At 45.0% G+C, this 14,345-nt stretch overlaps 1 protein-coding gene across 2 annotated transcripts in view; it reads left to right on the forward strand.

Annotated features, from left to right (window-relative positions):
- The window catches only part of si:ch211-200p22.4 (phosphatidylinositol-binding clathrin assembly protein), a 63,100-nt gene that overhangs the window by 30,628 nt on the left and 18,127 nt on the right, over nucleotides 1-14,345 (forward strand). The window contains exons 3-13 of one of the 2 annotated variants that reach the window (XM_046380400.1): nucleotides 131-206; nucleotides 385-487; nucleotides 1,301-1,394; nucleotides 2,063-2,174; nucleotides 2,665-2,771; nucleotides 5,217-5,258; nucleotides 8,416-8,501; nucleotides 8,622-8,745; nucleotides 11,870-12,006; nucleotides 12,853-12,953; nucleotides 14,117-14,227. In XM_046380400.1, the coding sequence (XP_046236356.1) occupies nucleotides 131-206; nucleotides 385-487; nucleotides 1,301-1,394; nucleotides 2,063-2,174; nucleotides 2,665-2,771; nucleotides 5,217-5,258; nucleotides 8,416-8,501; nucleotides 8,622-8,745; nucleotides 11,870-12,006; nucleotides 12,853-12,953; nucleotides 14,117-14,227 (1,093 nt within the window). The remainder of the gene's footprint in view (nucleotides 1-130; nucleotides 207-384; nucleotides 488-1,300; nucleotides 1,395-2,062; nucleotides 2,175-2,664; nucleotides 2,772-5,216; nucleotides 5,259-8,415; nucleotides 8,502-8,621; nucleotides 8,746-11,869; nucleotides 12,007-12,852; nucleotides 12,954-14,116; nucleotides 14,228-14,345) is intronic. The other variant, XM_046380401.1, reaches the window with a different exon arrangement.

Genomic DNA, 14,345 nt, shown 5'->3' on the forward strand with positions numbered 1-14,345 from the left:
CCATGAAAATGTGACATGCAGGAAGTGAAACTGACATTTGTTTTGTGTGTGTTTTCATAGTTTTGGGTCAGCCCCTCTAACATTAATTTGACCAAGCCATTAACTTTTTTTCTCTGTCTTTTCTTCCCAGCGTTTCATCCAGTACCTGGCCTCCAGAAACACTCTGTTTAACCTGAACAACTTCCTGGATAAGGGAGCCCTGCAAGGTAAAGGCACACAAATATCTCCTTCTCTCAAAAGTCGTGTGAAAGTACCGGCGGTTCTGTTTTAATTTGGTTGTAAAAGAACCAGATGGAGTAGGCTTTGCCTCGGAGGAAAAAGTTTATAGCGCAAAAGGTTGAAATTTCCTTCCTTCTGACTCCGTCCTCTTGTTTTCGCTCCCAGGCTACGACATGTCAACCTTCATCAGACGATACAGCCGCTACCTGAACGAGAAGGCCATGTCCTACCGACTGGTCGCTGTGGATTTCACCAAGATGAAGAGGGGGTAGGTGAAGGGCGCACGCAGCCTCTGTGAAAACCAGCATTTCTGTTACGGAGGATCGTCCAAAGATGCTCAAGACAACAAATATTGTGTTTAGTTACACACATGATGTTATAAGGATTCCCTCCCCGCCTGCTCTCAGCAGCGGTTTCTGGTGTTGTGTGTGCGTCATACGTCAGTAGTGTGACTGAATGACACACTTTTAAACAGCCGGCTGTTTTTGCATGTCATTTGTAGTGTCACTTGTGTTAATGAGCTTTGGAGGTGCTGCTTGGCAGATTTTGTGTCCTTCTACAGAAGCAGGCCGGTTGTCTCCCACTATTCCAGTCTTTATGCTAAGCTAAACTTGAGAGATCTCTTTTCATTCAACTCGTAGCAAGACTTGAAACGGTTTTGCTGGAATCTCGTGTACAAAAGTGACGATTTGATGCATCATGTCTGGAGGTTGTCACGCGAAGATCATTTCAATATCAGAAAAGTGCAGCTGCAGCGGAGTGGCGGTCAATCCTTTGTCCTGCTCGTCCTGCTGAGCCGAGTCTCATTATGCGTTTGAAAAATGGGCTTCAGTCACTTTTTGTTACAAGCCTTTCGCCTCGAGTGGCCGTAAAGGCTTTGAATTACCGAGATAACTTTTATATGCAAAACATCAGTTTTCTTTATTTTTTGTGTTTCTTTGTTTGTCATCTTTTCTTAATTTCCTATTTTGTGTTTTTCCTAATTTGCATCAATATTTGCATAAGAATTTCCCAAAGCAAGGTGCCCGCTACAATCGTGTGTGTGTGTGTGTGTGTGTGTGTGTTTTTCCTGTTTTGTTAGGATTGACGGTGTGATGCGCACCATGAACACAGAGAAGCTGATTAAGACGCTGCCCATCATTCAGAATCAGCTGGATGCTCTGCTGGATTTCCAGGTACTCTGTGTGTGTGTGTGTGTGTGTGTGTGTGTGTGTGTGTGCGTGTGTTTTGTGTACATGTGTGTCTTTATGCATGCTCGTCAAAGTTGTAGTCGATTCACAATCAAAATGTAAATTGAAACAACACTTTGCAAAGTTTGAAACCTCTTTTTATTGATGGAGTATAAGAAGCATACCACAGTAACAGATTTTAGTGTGTGTGTGTGTGTGTGTGTGTGTGTGTGTGTGCGTGTGTGTTTGTACAGAGGAAAGACAGGGATTGGGTGGGGACTTGCAGAAATTGGTAGGTGCATTGTGGTTTGTGCCAGCGAGCTTCAAAAAGCGATAAAAATGGATGGTGAAGTTTCTCATTGGAATGTGTGTGTGTGTGTGCGTGTGTGTGTGTGTGTGTTTGAATGTTTTTTCTCTCCTAAACCAAACTGACAGTTCTGTGAGTGAAGCAGTGCTGGTATTTGGAAAAAGATGTTTGTGAATATCAGAAAGAGATGTTTTCTTTTTTTTATTTGTGAAAAGCTTTGGGAAGATATGATGGAGACGTCTCATTTATCTCTCCTTCTCTCTCTCTCTTTCTCTCTTTTCTCTCTCCTTCTCTCTCTCTCTTTCTCTCTTTTCTCTCTCCTTCTCTCTCTTTTCTCTCTCTTTTTTTCTACCTATCATCTTCTCAGGCCAACCCGAATGAGCTGACCAACGGGGTGATCAACTCAGCTTTCATGCTGCTTTTCAAAGACTCCATAAGGCTGTTTGCTGCTTACAATGAGGGGGTCATCAACCTGCTGGGTAACACACATGCATACACACACATGCATACACACACATACATACACACACATGCATACACACACATGCACACACACACAAAAGCAAACACACTCCTCGGACAAACACAGCCAACTCATGCTCACTCTCTTACGTATGTAAAAACTGATGAGGTGTAAGTAGAGCAACAAACACAAATGCTTCTGTTTGGCAGATATTTCGACATAAACCTAACAGCAACACACACACACACACACACACACACACACACACACACACACACACGCACACATGCGCACACACGCGCTGGTTGTCAAGGCAGCGGACTCAGTTTTGACAAGCTGTCATGTAGCTGCTAAGTGCTCCTGTTTGTCTCCACTCAATCATGCACCGACTGCTCCCTCTTCCCCTCTCCCATCCATCCATCCTTCCTTCCTTCCTTCCCCTCTTCCTTTCCTTTTCCTTTCCTAAATCTCTCTCATATCCTTAATCTTTTTTGTCCTCCCCGTAGAGAAATACTTTGACATGAAGAAGAACCAGTGCAAAGATGCTCTGGACATCTACAAGAAATTTCTTTACAGGATGACGAAGCTGTCGGAGTTCCTCAAGGTGGCCGAGGTATATTCACACACACACACACACACACGCATGCTGACTCTTTAGTTTGAACTCTGGTCCAAATTAAACACTTAAACATAGGCAGTAACGGACACATTCTCAAACACCACTTGGTGTTTTCCATGTACAGACTCGGTACACTTGTGCTCAAACAGCTCATGTGCTGCGTGCAGACAGGAGCACCTGACTTACCCTCAACGCCCCACATTTGCTTTGCAGACACTTTGCACACATACTCATACACACACACACACACACACACACACACACACACACACACACACACACACACACACACACACACACACACACATATATATGCACCCAAAATAACCATAAGATGGAGGATGTGGTCATGCGCTCCGTTAGGTCCCTCTCCCTCTGCTCCCCACACTCCTCCATCTGATCCTTTCTTCTCCCGCTCTCTTCGCTCGCGTCCTGACAAAGATGGATACTCGTGTGGCTCTCCTTCGCGCAGAGCCCACAGATCATCCCTCTCTTTTTGTTCTCTCACTCCTCTTCCTTCCTTTCTCTCCCTCCTTCATCTCAGCAGGCTCGAAAACCCAAAGAAAATTAAATAAAAGTGCAAACCAGCGGCTGTAACTACGTTGTTGGTTCTCCATTGATGTACATTCAAATTAATTCTTTTAGTCTCCTAGAATTAGGTTTTGAGGAGCTCCCTGGACAATTATGTGCATTTTCTTTTGAAACACTAAATTTAAAACAATATTAGTTCATTAGAAAAAAAACACTTATATGTAAGGAATAATCCAATAGGGAGCTGCTCAGTTTTTAAAACTTAATTCTGATCTGGAATCTGTTTGCGGCACATATTCCACCATATTGCACTATAAGGAAAATGAAAGCACTCAAAGCGTGTGTCGCTGGCAGCCTCTCGTTGTAAGACATGTATAGTATGTGTTATGTCTATAAGCTGACAACTTTCGTGGTAGATTTTGCATTGCTTTACACAATGGAAGTGCATGCGAACGAGCTGCTGCGTGCGGCCTTTAACCCCCACACCACGCCAGCGCCATGCGAGACTTCCTCTGACTGCTTGTGCTCTGGAAGTTGAACCTGAAATCGAGATTTTCATAGTCATGGTGGTTATTTTCAGAAACGAATCAGGGTTGTAAAAGTCCAGCAGCCCAGCAGCAGAGATTTTTTTTCCCGCCCCAAACATCCCCTTGTTTGTTTATGAAGAGAAGGCATCTTCACCTCTACACATACGCAGTCAGAACACGTGACGACACCTGCTCGTGAATGTAAAATCATTCTAATTCAACAGCAGATGGTTTAAGAAACTGTCACCTTAAGCATCGAAATGTACCAGAACAGATGATGGCCTTCGCTGTTTGTGCGTCCCAATAACAAGGAAATAGTCAACATAATGAAAGAGAGAAGCAGGATCGAGGTCTTTGAGTAGATCCTGCTGATTAAGGTTCACATATACCTAGAAGAAAAGGATCCTTATTGAGTCCGTTGACTTTTGGGTTTTTGTGGGAGTAGGAAAAGCTCAGGTGAGTAGAAACATTACGAAAAGCTGCGACCAGTTCAAGTGTCCCAGCAAGCCATGACAGAGACACTAAATGGAATTCAGCCATCGTTAATTTTATTATTTACGCTTGGATTTTTTTTTCATATTGTGACTTGTCAAAATGTCCTCTGTGGAAAAACTTTGCCCACTTAGGCTTTTACTTCCCACCCCTTTAATTACATCTTCACTCTGTGGCTGACATTTAATTTGTGAAATCGGAGACTTTGACCCAGATTCACCTTCGCTGTCACAAAGAAAAGGTGCCGCTAATATTTTGTTTTCGCTTTTAGCGCTATCAAATATGACAGTTTAATGAATGTTTAGAAATAAAGCCTTAAAACAGGAGCTGCTTGTCTCGAACGGCATCATTTAAATAGGTGGGGGTGCACTTTAATTTTCTGCTGACGAATCCGACGGTAAACGTGTTGAAGAATGAAACCCGAGGTCATGTTGGTGATTATTAAAAATCGTCCAGGACTTGATGTTCTTTATCTGTGTCCCGAGAAGCTGAACGTGTTCACAGCACATGTTTCCTGTGTCCGTTGTTATAAATGTGTTCAGTGTTGTCACGTCAGCATTGTGCCAAGTCGCCATGCCTGCTCTCCCTCATTGGCCAGACATACATCACTGTCCAATCACTGTCATTCACTGTGAGGATTGGTCGGCTCAGCCAATCCAGATTGCAGAATCTTTTCCTTGTTTATTTCTGTTGTCTTTTATGTTGACACTGCCACTGCATGAAGTAATGACTCCCCTGTTTTTCTTTTTGTTTTCTTTTTTTTTTCCTTCCAAAAATGGATCCTTCTCTTTATTTTTTTTCCTTCTCCATTTTATCCCACCTACCTTTCTCCCTTTCTGTTTTGTTGATTTATTTTTTTATTTTATTTTATTTATTTTTTTGACGACAGCAAGTTGGAATAGATCAGGGTGACATCCCAGATCTCTCACAGGTCAGTGTACATCTCACCTCCCACTTCTTCTTCTTCTCCTCTCTTTTTCCAACTCTCACTCCTTTTCTTCTAGCTTTTCCTCCTACTTTCTTGCCTTTTTTTCAGGCTTTCTTTCAACGCTACACGAGGTTTCATTGCTCCCTCTGTGCTTTCACTCACTGACTCGCACCTTAATTCACCCCTCCATATACTTGTACCCCCCCACCCCGCCACCCCTTTACCCACTTTTCAGTCACTCTCTCCTTTACTCTCCACACACTCATTTTTATTTCAAACGACCACCTCGTCCAACCCAATCTGAGTCACCCCTCCCCACCCCCGGTTTGATTGATTTCCTGCTTTGCCTTTCACTTCTAAATGCTCATTATAGGTCCTGCAGCAGCAGGCTGAGGTGTGTTAAGTTGGCCTGCTTTAAACACTGTGGGCTCGCCGCAGGTTCTGTCACGTGTATTTTAAACCCCGAGCAGCTGCGAAAACGAGCTTCAGACCTTCATCTGCAAAAATAAAAGTAATTGCAACAACAAAAGGGCTTAAAAAGCAAGATAGCAACGCTACAAGGGAATTCATTTCTGTTCTTAATCCTCAAGGATGAAGTTGCCTTTTTATCTTATTGTGAATTCAGAATGAATCACTTCGAGCGTGGTTTAAATCCTCCTTATGGTTTATAAGAGTCTGGGCCACAGCAGGCTGACAACCTGAAAGATTTTATATGTAACTGTACCAAATGCCATTTAAATTCACCTTAGCTATGAACTGCCCTTTGTAGATCTGTGTCTCTTTTTACAATAAAAGTCCTGTGAATGTCCTGTAATGTGATCTCTAATAATAACTGATGTGTGGGTTACTGACAAAAAGAGAGCAAAGGTCAGTTCTCACCATCAACGAGTTATAGAAATCAGGAATTCCTGCTGATATCTGACCGGTTTATCAGCAATGAGACAAATCATTAACCATTAGTATGTTCACATTAATCCACAGCTACTTTGACACACACAAATATTGAAAAATCGCCACTTTGGTGCTTTTCTGCCTCAACAGTCCTTTACAGAAATCCCCCGCCACACAAGCACAACTGTAACTTTTTACAGCCTTGGCGGAGTGTGGACATGGATTACTAAAAAAAAAAAAATGATTACAGTGGAGTGTGGAGCTGGAAGCTAACAGCCTGTGGATTGACTGTGTGGGTGTTGAACTCATAGTAAAGCTGCACACTTTGCTGTGGTTGTTAAACAGACGTTTTTCTTCTCCCTCGTCTGTCGCAGAAAACAAAAGGATCTTACATTGTAGGTGGTGGGTTTGGTTACTGTACTGCTTACCCCCTCCAACCTGCTTAACCTGCTGCATGAACATCATATATGCATGTGTGCGCGTGTGTGTGCAACCATACACACTTGCACCTCATATGCTCACAGGCATGCTCTTATTTTTCTCTTCCCGGTGTGGAGCTATATGGTGTTGACTCAGTACAGTATGTGTGTGTGTGTGTGTGTGTGTTAGCCCCAGGTGGATTGCTTGTGGCTCTCACACACACACACACACACACACAGAGCTCTGGCACGACAAGCAAAAGGCCATGAAACCTCATGAATAGAAAATGAGGCTTCACCCCTCAGTCTTCATCTGCATGAAAGAATCCCTGCGCCGGGTTTCGACTCGCTCATTCAAATTCCACCCTCCTCCTTAGATGTTGTTCATTTCACATTTGTCATGCACAACATCATTGCTTCAGTATGCATGGCGGAGGTGCTTCAGTAGTGAATAACCTGAGCATTGCCATGTAATGACTGCAAAACAACAACAAAAAAAAGGAATCACGAGAAAGGACAAATGAGGGATTCTCTCTTTTCTTATTTTTGTCGGTGATGACTGTTTTGCCACATCTCGCCGCTTTCCAAAGTTTGCGTGATTGCTGAACGCCTTTAGATGAAAGCGAGGCACACTCACAGTAGGAGGACAGTCGAGAGATGGGGAGGCGCCAAGTGTGTGTCAGAGTCAATATTGACCGGGCATACACAGCGTCTTCTTTTCACCTTTTCAGACCCGCTGACAGTTAAAGACGGTCCCTTTCTCTCGCATGAGTCGCTGTTTCTTTAACAACCAGGCAACAGACTGGCAAGAACCCGCCGTCTAGCCCAGCCGCAAAAGGGCTCAGATGCCAAAATCCTCCCCAGTGTGTGTGTGTGTGTGTGTGTTTGCCTACATGTCTGCAGCACACTTTGCATTCTTGTGGATGGAGAGACAGACATGACGTTGTCATATTTTCTCAGTGGAAGAATTTCCTCCCCTCTCTGTTCAGCCAAAAGACAGCTGATCATCCGCTTAATAATGCAGCTAACTTTCTCACTTTTGCCCACGTGTTGCTTGTGGTTTTTTTGAGCGTTAATGAGGCACCTAATGAGCACTGAAGACATCGTGTCGTGCAATGCGAACAATTGGAGCTGAACTTGAATTTGCAGCTGAGTTGTGTTTTCTCTTGTAGCGTAGCAACAATCCCCAAGTAAGCTGCTCGCTGACTTGTCCTCCACAGCGCTTGAGCTCAAATTTAACACAGCTGCCGTGTGTCATCTTACAACAAAGAGAATTTTTAGAGTCTCTTGGCCTCACTCGTAGGGGGAAAAAAGATGAGAATTTGATCTCAATCCCCACGCATGTGTGAAGACCTGGTTAAGCTAGAGCAGAGACACAGTGACAAGGCGCAGAGTTTATCCCGGCGCTCTTTGTGCGAGTATGACAGGACCTCATGGTGCCAGGGACACTGCAAGATAAGCAAGACAAAGAGGCAAAACAGCTAAGGCAATCTGAATGGGAAAAGAAATTATCGCCCTCTGCTCATGTGAAGTCAGGAGAAGAAGTGGCGCGACCTCTCCACCTTTTTCCTTCGCTCTTTGTTTTTCTGCCTCCTCCTTTGTTCTCTCGCTCCTTTGAGTCTCCTGCTAACAGTGTGAGAGTTTGCTGCATGTTGCCATGGCTATTCTTGGAGCCTGATGCACTCTGTTACCTTCCTGCGAGACCAGCTAACTATGAGTGCTGTGTGTGTGTGTGTGTGTGTGTGTGGGTCTTTCTTGTGCATATGAGAGAGACAGAAAGTGAGAAAGGTTTTTTCTCAAAAAATTGATTTGATTACTAAATTTCTTTCTCTTTTCTCACACACTCCCAGGCCCCCAGCAGCCTCCTGGAGGCTTTGGAGCAGCATCTGGCCTCTCTGGAGGGCAAGAAGACCAAGGAATTGAATGCAGACACCAGGTTGACATCTCAGTTTGCCTGCCAGTTACATCAAGTTTTCCTGAAATATTTGACACCCCTCCAGACCTGTGAGGAAGGAAAAAACAAAAGAAATATTTCAATTTGTCTGTGGTCTTGCAGAGCGTCCACCCTGTCCAGCGCCGTCTCATCTCTCTCCTCCACCGGCATGTCCTTCAGCCGCATGGACGAAAAGGAGAAGCAGCAGGCCTTGGAGGAAGAACAGGCCAGACTGCAGGCTCTTAAGGTGACAGATTTTGTGCTTTTAAACCAAATCACCTCTGAATCAGGGGGGTCAGACTGAGTGCCGAGGCAGCAGAAATGCAAGCGGCCGCAGGTCTAGTAGTTACTGCCGTCAGCCTCGTTCTCTGACTCGAGCTGCTCTCAGCTGCTACAGAAGTCATGCAGGATTTGTGATGGATGCACTTTTGATTGAGGTGCCACATACGGCTGGTGTTGACATGTGACCTGCATGTGCGTACCTTAGTGTGTGAGTGATCAGTCGCATGATTATGCAGATTACTGAGCAGGGCTTATTTCCGAGTCTGAATATGAGGATTCAGTTCAGAAGGTTCAGTTTCATTCATCATCATACAAACAGGATTGTATGAGGAAATAATGAGTTTTTAGCCCTTTGCGCTACACACAAAAACCTACATTTTATTGACTGTATGAATAATTATCGAATACAAAAATAAGAACTGTCCCTTTGCACATAATTGGAGGTTGTTTCTTGTCATTTTGGTGTATTTTTACATTGTTAAGTCACGTTACTGGGAACTTAAGGCAACAAACTTCAGGCGTACCGCAGTCACATCTAAGAAACTAAAACCTTTCCTGAACTTGTATAACTAAACCAAGTAAAAACGACAGTGTGAGACACAGAAGCTGTCACTGTTTGTATTGAAGGATCACATCACAAAAATGAGCTCATAATGCTGAGTGTAGCGGCACCCATTGAACCTGAACTAAGACCATGCTGTGATTGTGCGAGCAGAGGCACAATAAACCGCAAATCCGCAGCAACTGCACAACACTTGAGCCCTGAGCAAACGGCCCAAACTGTACGGTGCAAATGTCCAGAGCTTCGCTTTGCTGCGCTGCAAAAATCAGATGTTGGTGTTGCTGAAGACCCCTGATAGATTGCCCAGCAACTTTGCTGAGGATAAAGGCCAAGAGTCTCAGTGGCGAGCCGAGCAGTAGAAAAGTCAAGTGTAAAATGTGTTGACATTTCTTGCTTCAGCCCTGGGAGTCCTGCCTTACAGCCAGCTGTAATTGAGTAAGAGCAGTGAAGCTACAAAAGCGGTGGACGGCGGCTCGTGTGTGTGTGCGCACGGTAAGCATGTTTAAACCCTGGCAGAGATGATACAGTGTGTGTCCAGGGGTGTTGCCAGTGTGAGCCTTGTGGATCTGGGTGAGTATATGAAGCATGTGTATATCCTGGCAGATTAGGAGCTGTGCACGCTGCCAGTGTGTCCTGCCGTGTTTGTTTGTGTGCGCGGTTGATTGGATTTTAGCGCGCTGTTTACTTTGTGCCCTTGGTTGCCCCGTTTCTGCCGAGGTCCGCTGATTACCTTTGGGTTTATTTAGAAAGGGGGGGGGGGGGCGAAGATAAAGTGAGTGAGAACATGACAGACTAGGAAACGGAGTGAGAGAGCCGGTGGGGATGAGGAGGGCGAGCAGGGGTCGTCCAAACGCTGTAGTCCAGCTGTCTGCGCGCTCTGGTGTCCATATGGCCCGAACACATCATACAAAAACACTTACACACTCAGCTACCGTCCAGCTGGGGCCTCAGCCCAAACAATAACAGCAGTTCTCATTTGCTCCTCGCTACACTGTCGGAATAAGAATGAAGAGGACTCGACCTGGCTGAGGCTGGTACAGCAGGAGATTCTGTTTATTAATCTGCCCAAAGTCCAAATCCCCTCAAAGGTGGACGAGGTTGTGTAAATGAGTGACAGTATGCAAACAAAAACTGAGAAAACCGCTGTGAGAGGCTGCGTTCCCAGTCTGCGCCTTCATTCTAAATTGCTTCCTTTGTCTACCGAACAGCACATATTCTGATAAAGAAAACTGCTGTCGGGTTACAGCGCGCGTTTCCACATGATAACACAAATGCACTGATCCCTGTGGGGATATCGGGTCATGGCAGCGGCAACAGTAATAAGATCCAGTGGGAAATATAGGCAGATGGAATATAAGCACAGCAAGGCTGATAAAATGAGTCAATAAAGCAATAAAATTTAATGTAGTCACTTCTGGTATTATATAAGAACGGGAGGTTGTTGTTATGGAGCATCATTTTAAGATACAGAGTGACAGGAAGGTGTTCACAGTCACATTACCAGCATGCATCAAACTGACCCTGAAGCGACATGTTCAAATCCATGCACGAAATGAAAGTCTGGAGGAGTTTGGAAGATTTTTTTACTTATTTTTTTATTTATTTATTTTTTTAACCTGCTAATGTGTAGGAGGACCTTCAAAGCACTGGAGTGTTGATCTCTGATCAGCAGGTAAAAATAGCTCCTGGTGGTTCTGCTGCGTTATGCAGGTGGGTTTCTTCGCTGAGAGCAGTTTGAGTGAGAGTGGCTGTGCACATTTCAGCAGTATTCTGCCACCGATGACCTGCAGGCTTCCCGTGTCTCGACTCAACTGGAAACGATGCGAAATCAAGCTGTTCTGGACTTTATTTCAGTGTAGCTCGAGAGGTTCCTGGGGTTTGCTGATGTTTGTATATCTGTCACCAGAGAGAACAACAGTCTGCGTTTCAGCTGCACCTGGGTCTCAGCAGGACGGGGTCAGATACTGTTTGAGAGAGGCTGAGGTTTTTAGCAACAAAACAACGCTGGCGAGCTGGAAACCAGTATAATTAGTTGTAAAGTGCTTTAAACTAATCGTCTGTCGTTGTATTGTGTATGCTGAATCCCACACCACCAGGCAACCTTGGCGGCCAAAACCAAGTAATAAACTGACTTTGGAAATTCAGTTGGATGCTGGCCTGGTGGTATTCAGTCCTAAATCTAAAGCCAAGAACTGGCTGAATATCACCAGAGCTCACAGATTTAAACTCTTTTCTTCATGTTTTTACTCATCGTGACCAGACATGATGCTTGAAACGGACAAGACAGAAGGGCTTTTAACACAAGACCCTTGTTTGTTTCCTCCGTGAGAGAATATTTATGAGCGTTTTTCTTGCTGCACATCTTCGGTGTGTATGCATGTGAGACTGTGTTTGTTATTGTCCAGGGTTTGTGTTTACTGGAAACAAACTTCTCCTGTATTTCCAGTTGGGGAAATGACTGTTTAACCATTGTCTTCCTAACCACACTGTGTAATTTCTGCATTGTGTGTGTGTGCGTGTCTTCCAGGACCAGCGCCTGAAGGAGATCAGCATGCAGACTCCACCCTCTGCCTCCCCGAGCAGCCAGTCGATAGGCAGCGCCAACAACAACAACCACATCACACAAACGGCGGAGCTGTTCACCTCCACGCTGACTGCCAACAGGTGCACTCACACGAAGAAGCCCAAATATTTGACTCCCCAGTCACTTACGTTTTCACTTTTTTAATCCAATTCAAGGTCTCGACGCTTTTAAAACACTGTCTGCTGCGTATCCGTTCCCACTGCGGCCAAAACAAAATCACGTTGTTCTGCTAAAGAAAACAAAACAGCATCTTCAGCAGATGTGTTTCTGCTGAACAGTTGCAATCAGCGTTACGTTCGTTGTCTCCTGTGACTGATTCACAGTTGAATGAGGTGAAGTAGCAGCTCGGTCTGCATAGGGAGTAACTTAACTAACGCAGCTCCCTTGCAGGGGAACTCTGAAGTAAGATGGTTAAAGCATGCAAAACAACGTCTGTAATCACTCTACAACCTCTCGGCTTTTGAATCTGCCGTGTGTAGAGTCGGCGTGCTCTTAAATTGTTTTAGATGCCTTTCTCCAAACAAAACAAATCATGGCATAACATCCTCGCACTGATTCCAGCTGTAATGGAGTCTCTAAGTAAGACTATTTATTCCTGGGAATCGGTACAGAATTTATCCTCGACATGCAGACACAGTTGCAAGCTGTGAATTTACTGCTCCTCACTGTTTTATTGCTCAGTGGAAGCTTTTACGGCCCTTCAGAGAGCGAGGATTATTCTTTATCTGTGACAAATGAACATTTTTAGTGGTGACTTTAGCTATTTATGTGCAATTGATTAAATATTAACGCTCTGTCTCCATGTCTTACCATACGTCTACTTCTTTGTTTCTCTTCATCTCTGGCTGACTTTTTCACTCTCTTTCTCCTCTCATCTTTCCTTCCATCTCTCTCTCTCTCTCATCCTGTACTCTTTTGCTCCTCAGTGTGCCCAACCTGAACAGTGACCTGTTTGATCTTCAGCCGGCCTTCATCCCCGCTGTGCAGAGCACTCCTTCAATCTCCACCGCCAACAGTGCCTGGGGAGGTACGCCAACTACACACCTGCGTTTACACATACACGAAGCGTAGATAAAGATGTGCACGAAGCAAGTTAAGTCTGAGCTCCGTCTCACTCCATGTGTCGCGCCATTCGTCTGTCTTCTTTTGTAAGCCGTCCATCCACCCAGCGCCATTTCCTCCTTTTCCTCAGAAGCTAATGTTGCACATCCCAGTCGGTGTCTCGTGCAGACAGACAGTTCGACAAGTTTTGGCTGCGGGTGTTTTCACACACAACCACGCACAGTGTTGTGTAATAATAACCCCTGTAACCATGCGTTCACACTCTGAGCGGTCAGAGGAAACGTCAGCTGAGATTCAGCCGCCGCCCAGCTCAAATCGAAAAGTAGCACAGAGATGCATCTGAAAGCTCCGTTAGCGTGGAGTATTACGGACTTCATGACAGAGGATTAAACTGAATCCATTTATGAAGATGTTGGCCAGACTTCAGAGTCGGGCTGCTTCTTAGCTTAGATGTCAGATAACTATCCCCCCGTGTTTCTTTCCTCAAAAGTGACACAAAGGATGCTTACCTCAGTGTACGTCCAAGGCTGTAAGGGAGCGAATCATTGATCGAGTGTTCTTTAGATGAGAAGATTATTGTGACTCTGTTCAGTATGAAGCTACCACCAGTAGCTGGTTAGCCTAGCTTAGCGTAAAGTCTGGAAATGTTGTATCTGCTCTAGATCACATTTCCAATAACGGCCACATCAAGGTTGTTAACAGACAGTGTGCTGTGCTGTCTGTCTTTTGTTGTCGTGTGTTCTTGTTTCGTTGGAGTCTCACAGTGGCTCTCTCAGGCATCAAACCTAATCCCCAGCGGGGATGTGGATGAAGACAAAAGGTGCATCAGTGAGTTTCCTCGTGCACAGGCTTAGCTCTTCTCTGAAAGCCTGACATTCCCGACAGCCTGCACAGAAACCCAAGTTACTAAGCAACAACAATGGCAGTACGCTGGAGGCTGTAATGTCCATGTTCCTAATCTGATGGGATTAGTTTAGCGGGAGATGGTGGAATCCTTACCAGAGCAAAGCAGAGATTTCCATCCGGGCCAGATCACAGTCTGATGTATATATCTGCAGTTAGATAGTCCAGCAGTTATCTGTGCAGTTTGAAGGGTTTTAATCGGTCATATCTAACTGCATCCCTCAGGATTGGAGAGCCAGCCTCTGCAGCAGACCACCCCAGCCATGACCGTAGATTTCGATGCTGTGTTTGGGAATAAGGCCACGCCCAGTAACAACAGCCCGCAGTCTGCAGCCGGTAAAGCCCGCTCTGTCTGACTGTCCAGACAGAGCCAGACTGAAACCTTAAACCTTTTGGCTTTGCTGGCAGCGCAAGCATTTAACTAACCCTCTGACTAGTTCCAGCAGCTCTGTGG

Source organism: Scatophagus argus, chromosome 23 (genome assembly GCF_020382885.2).
Source record: "Scatophagus argus isolate fScaArg1 chromosome 23, fScaArg1.pri, whole genome shotgun sequence".
Classification (NCBI taxonomy): Eukaryota; Metazoa; Chordata; class Actinopteri; family Scatophagidae; genus Scatophagus; species Scatophagus argus.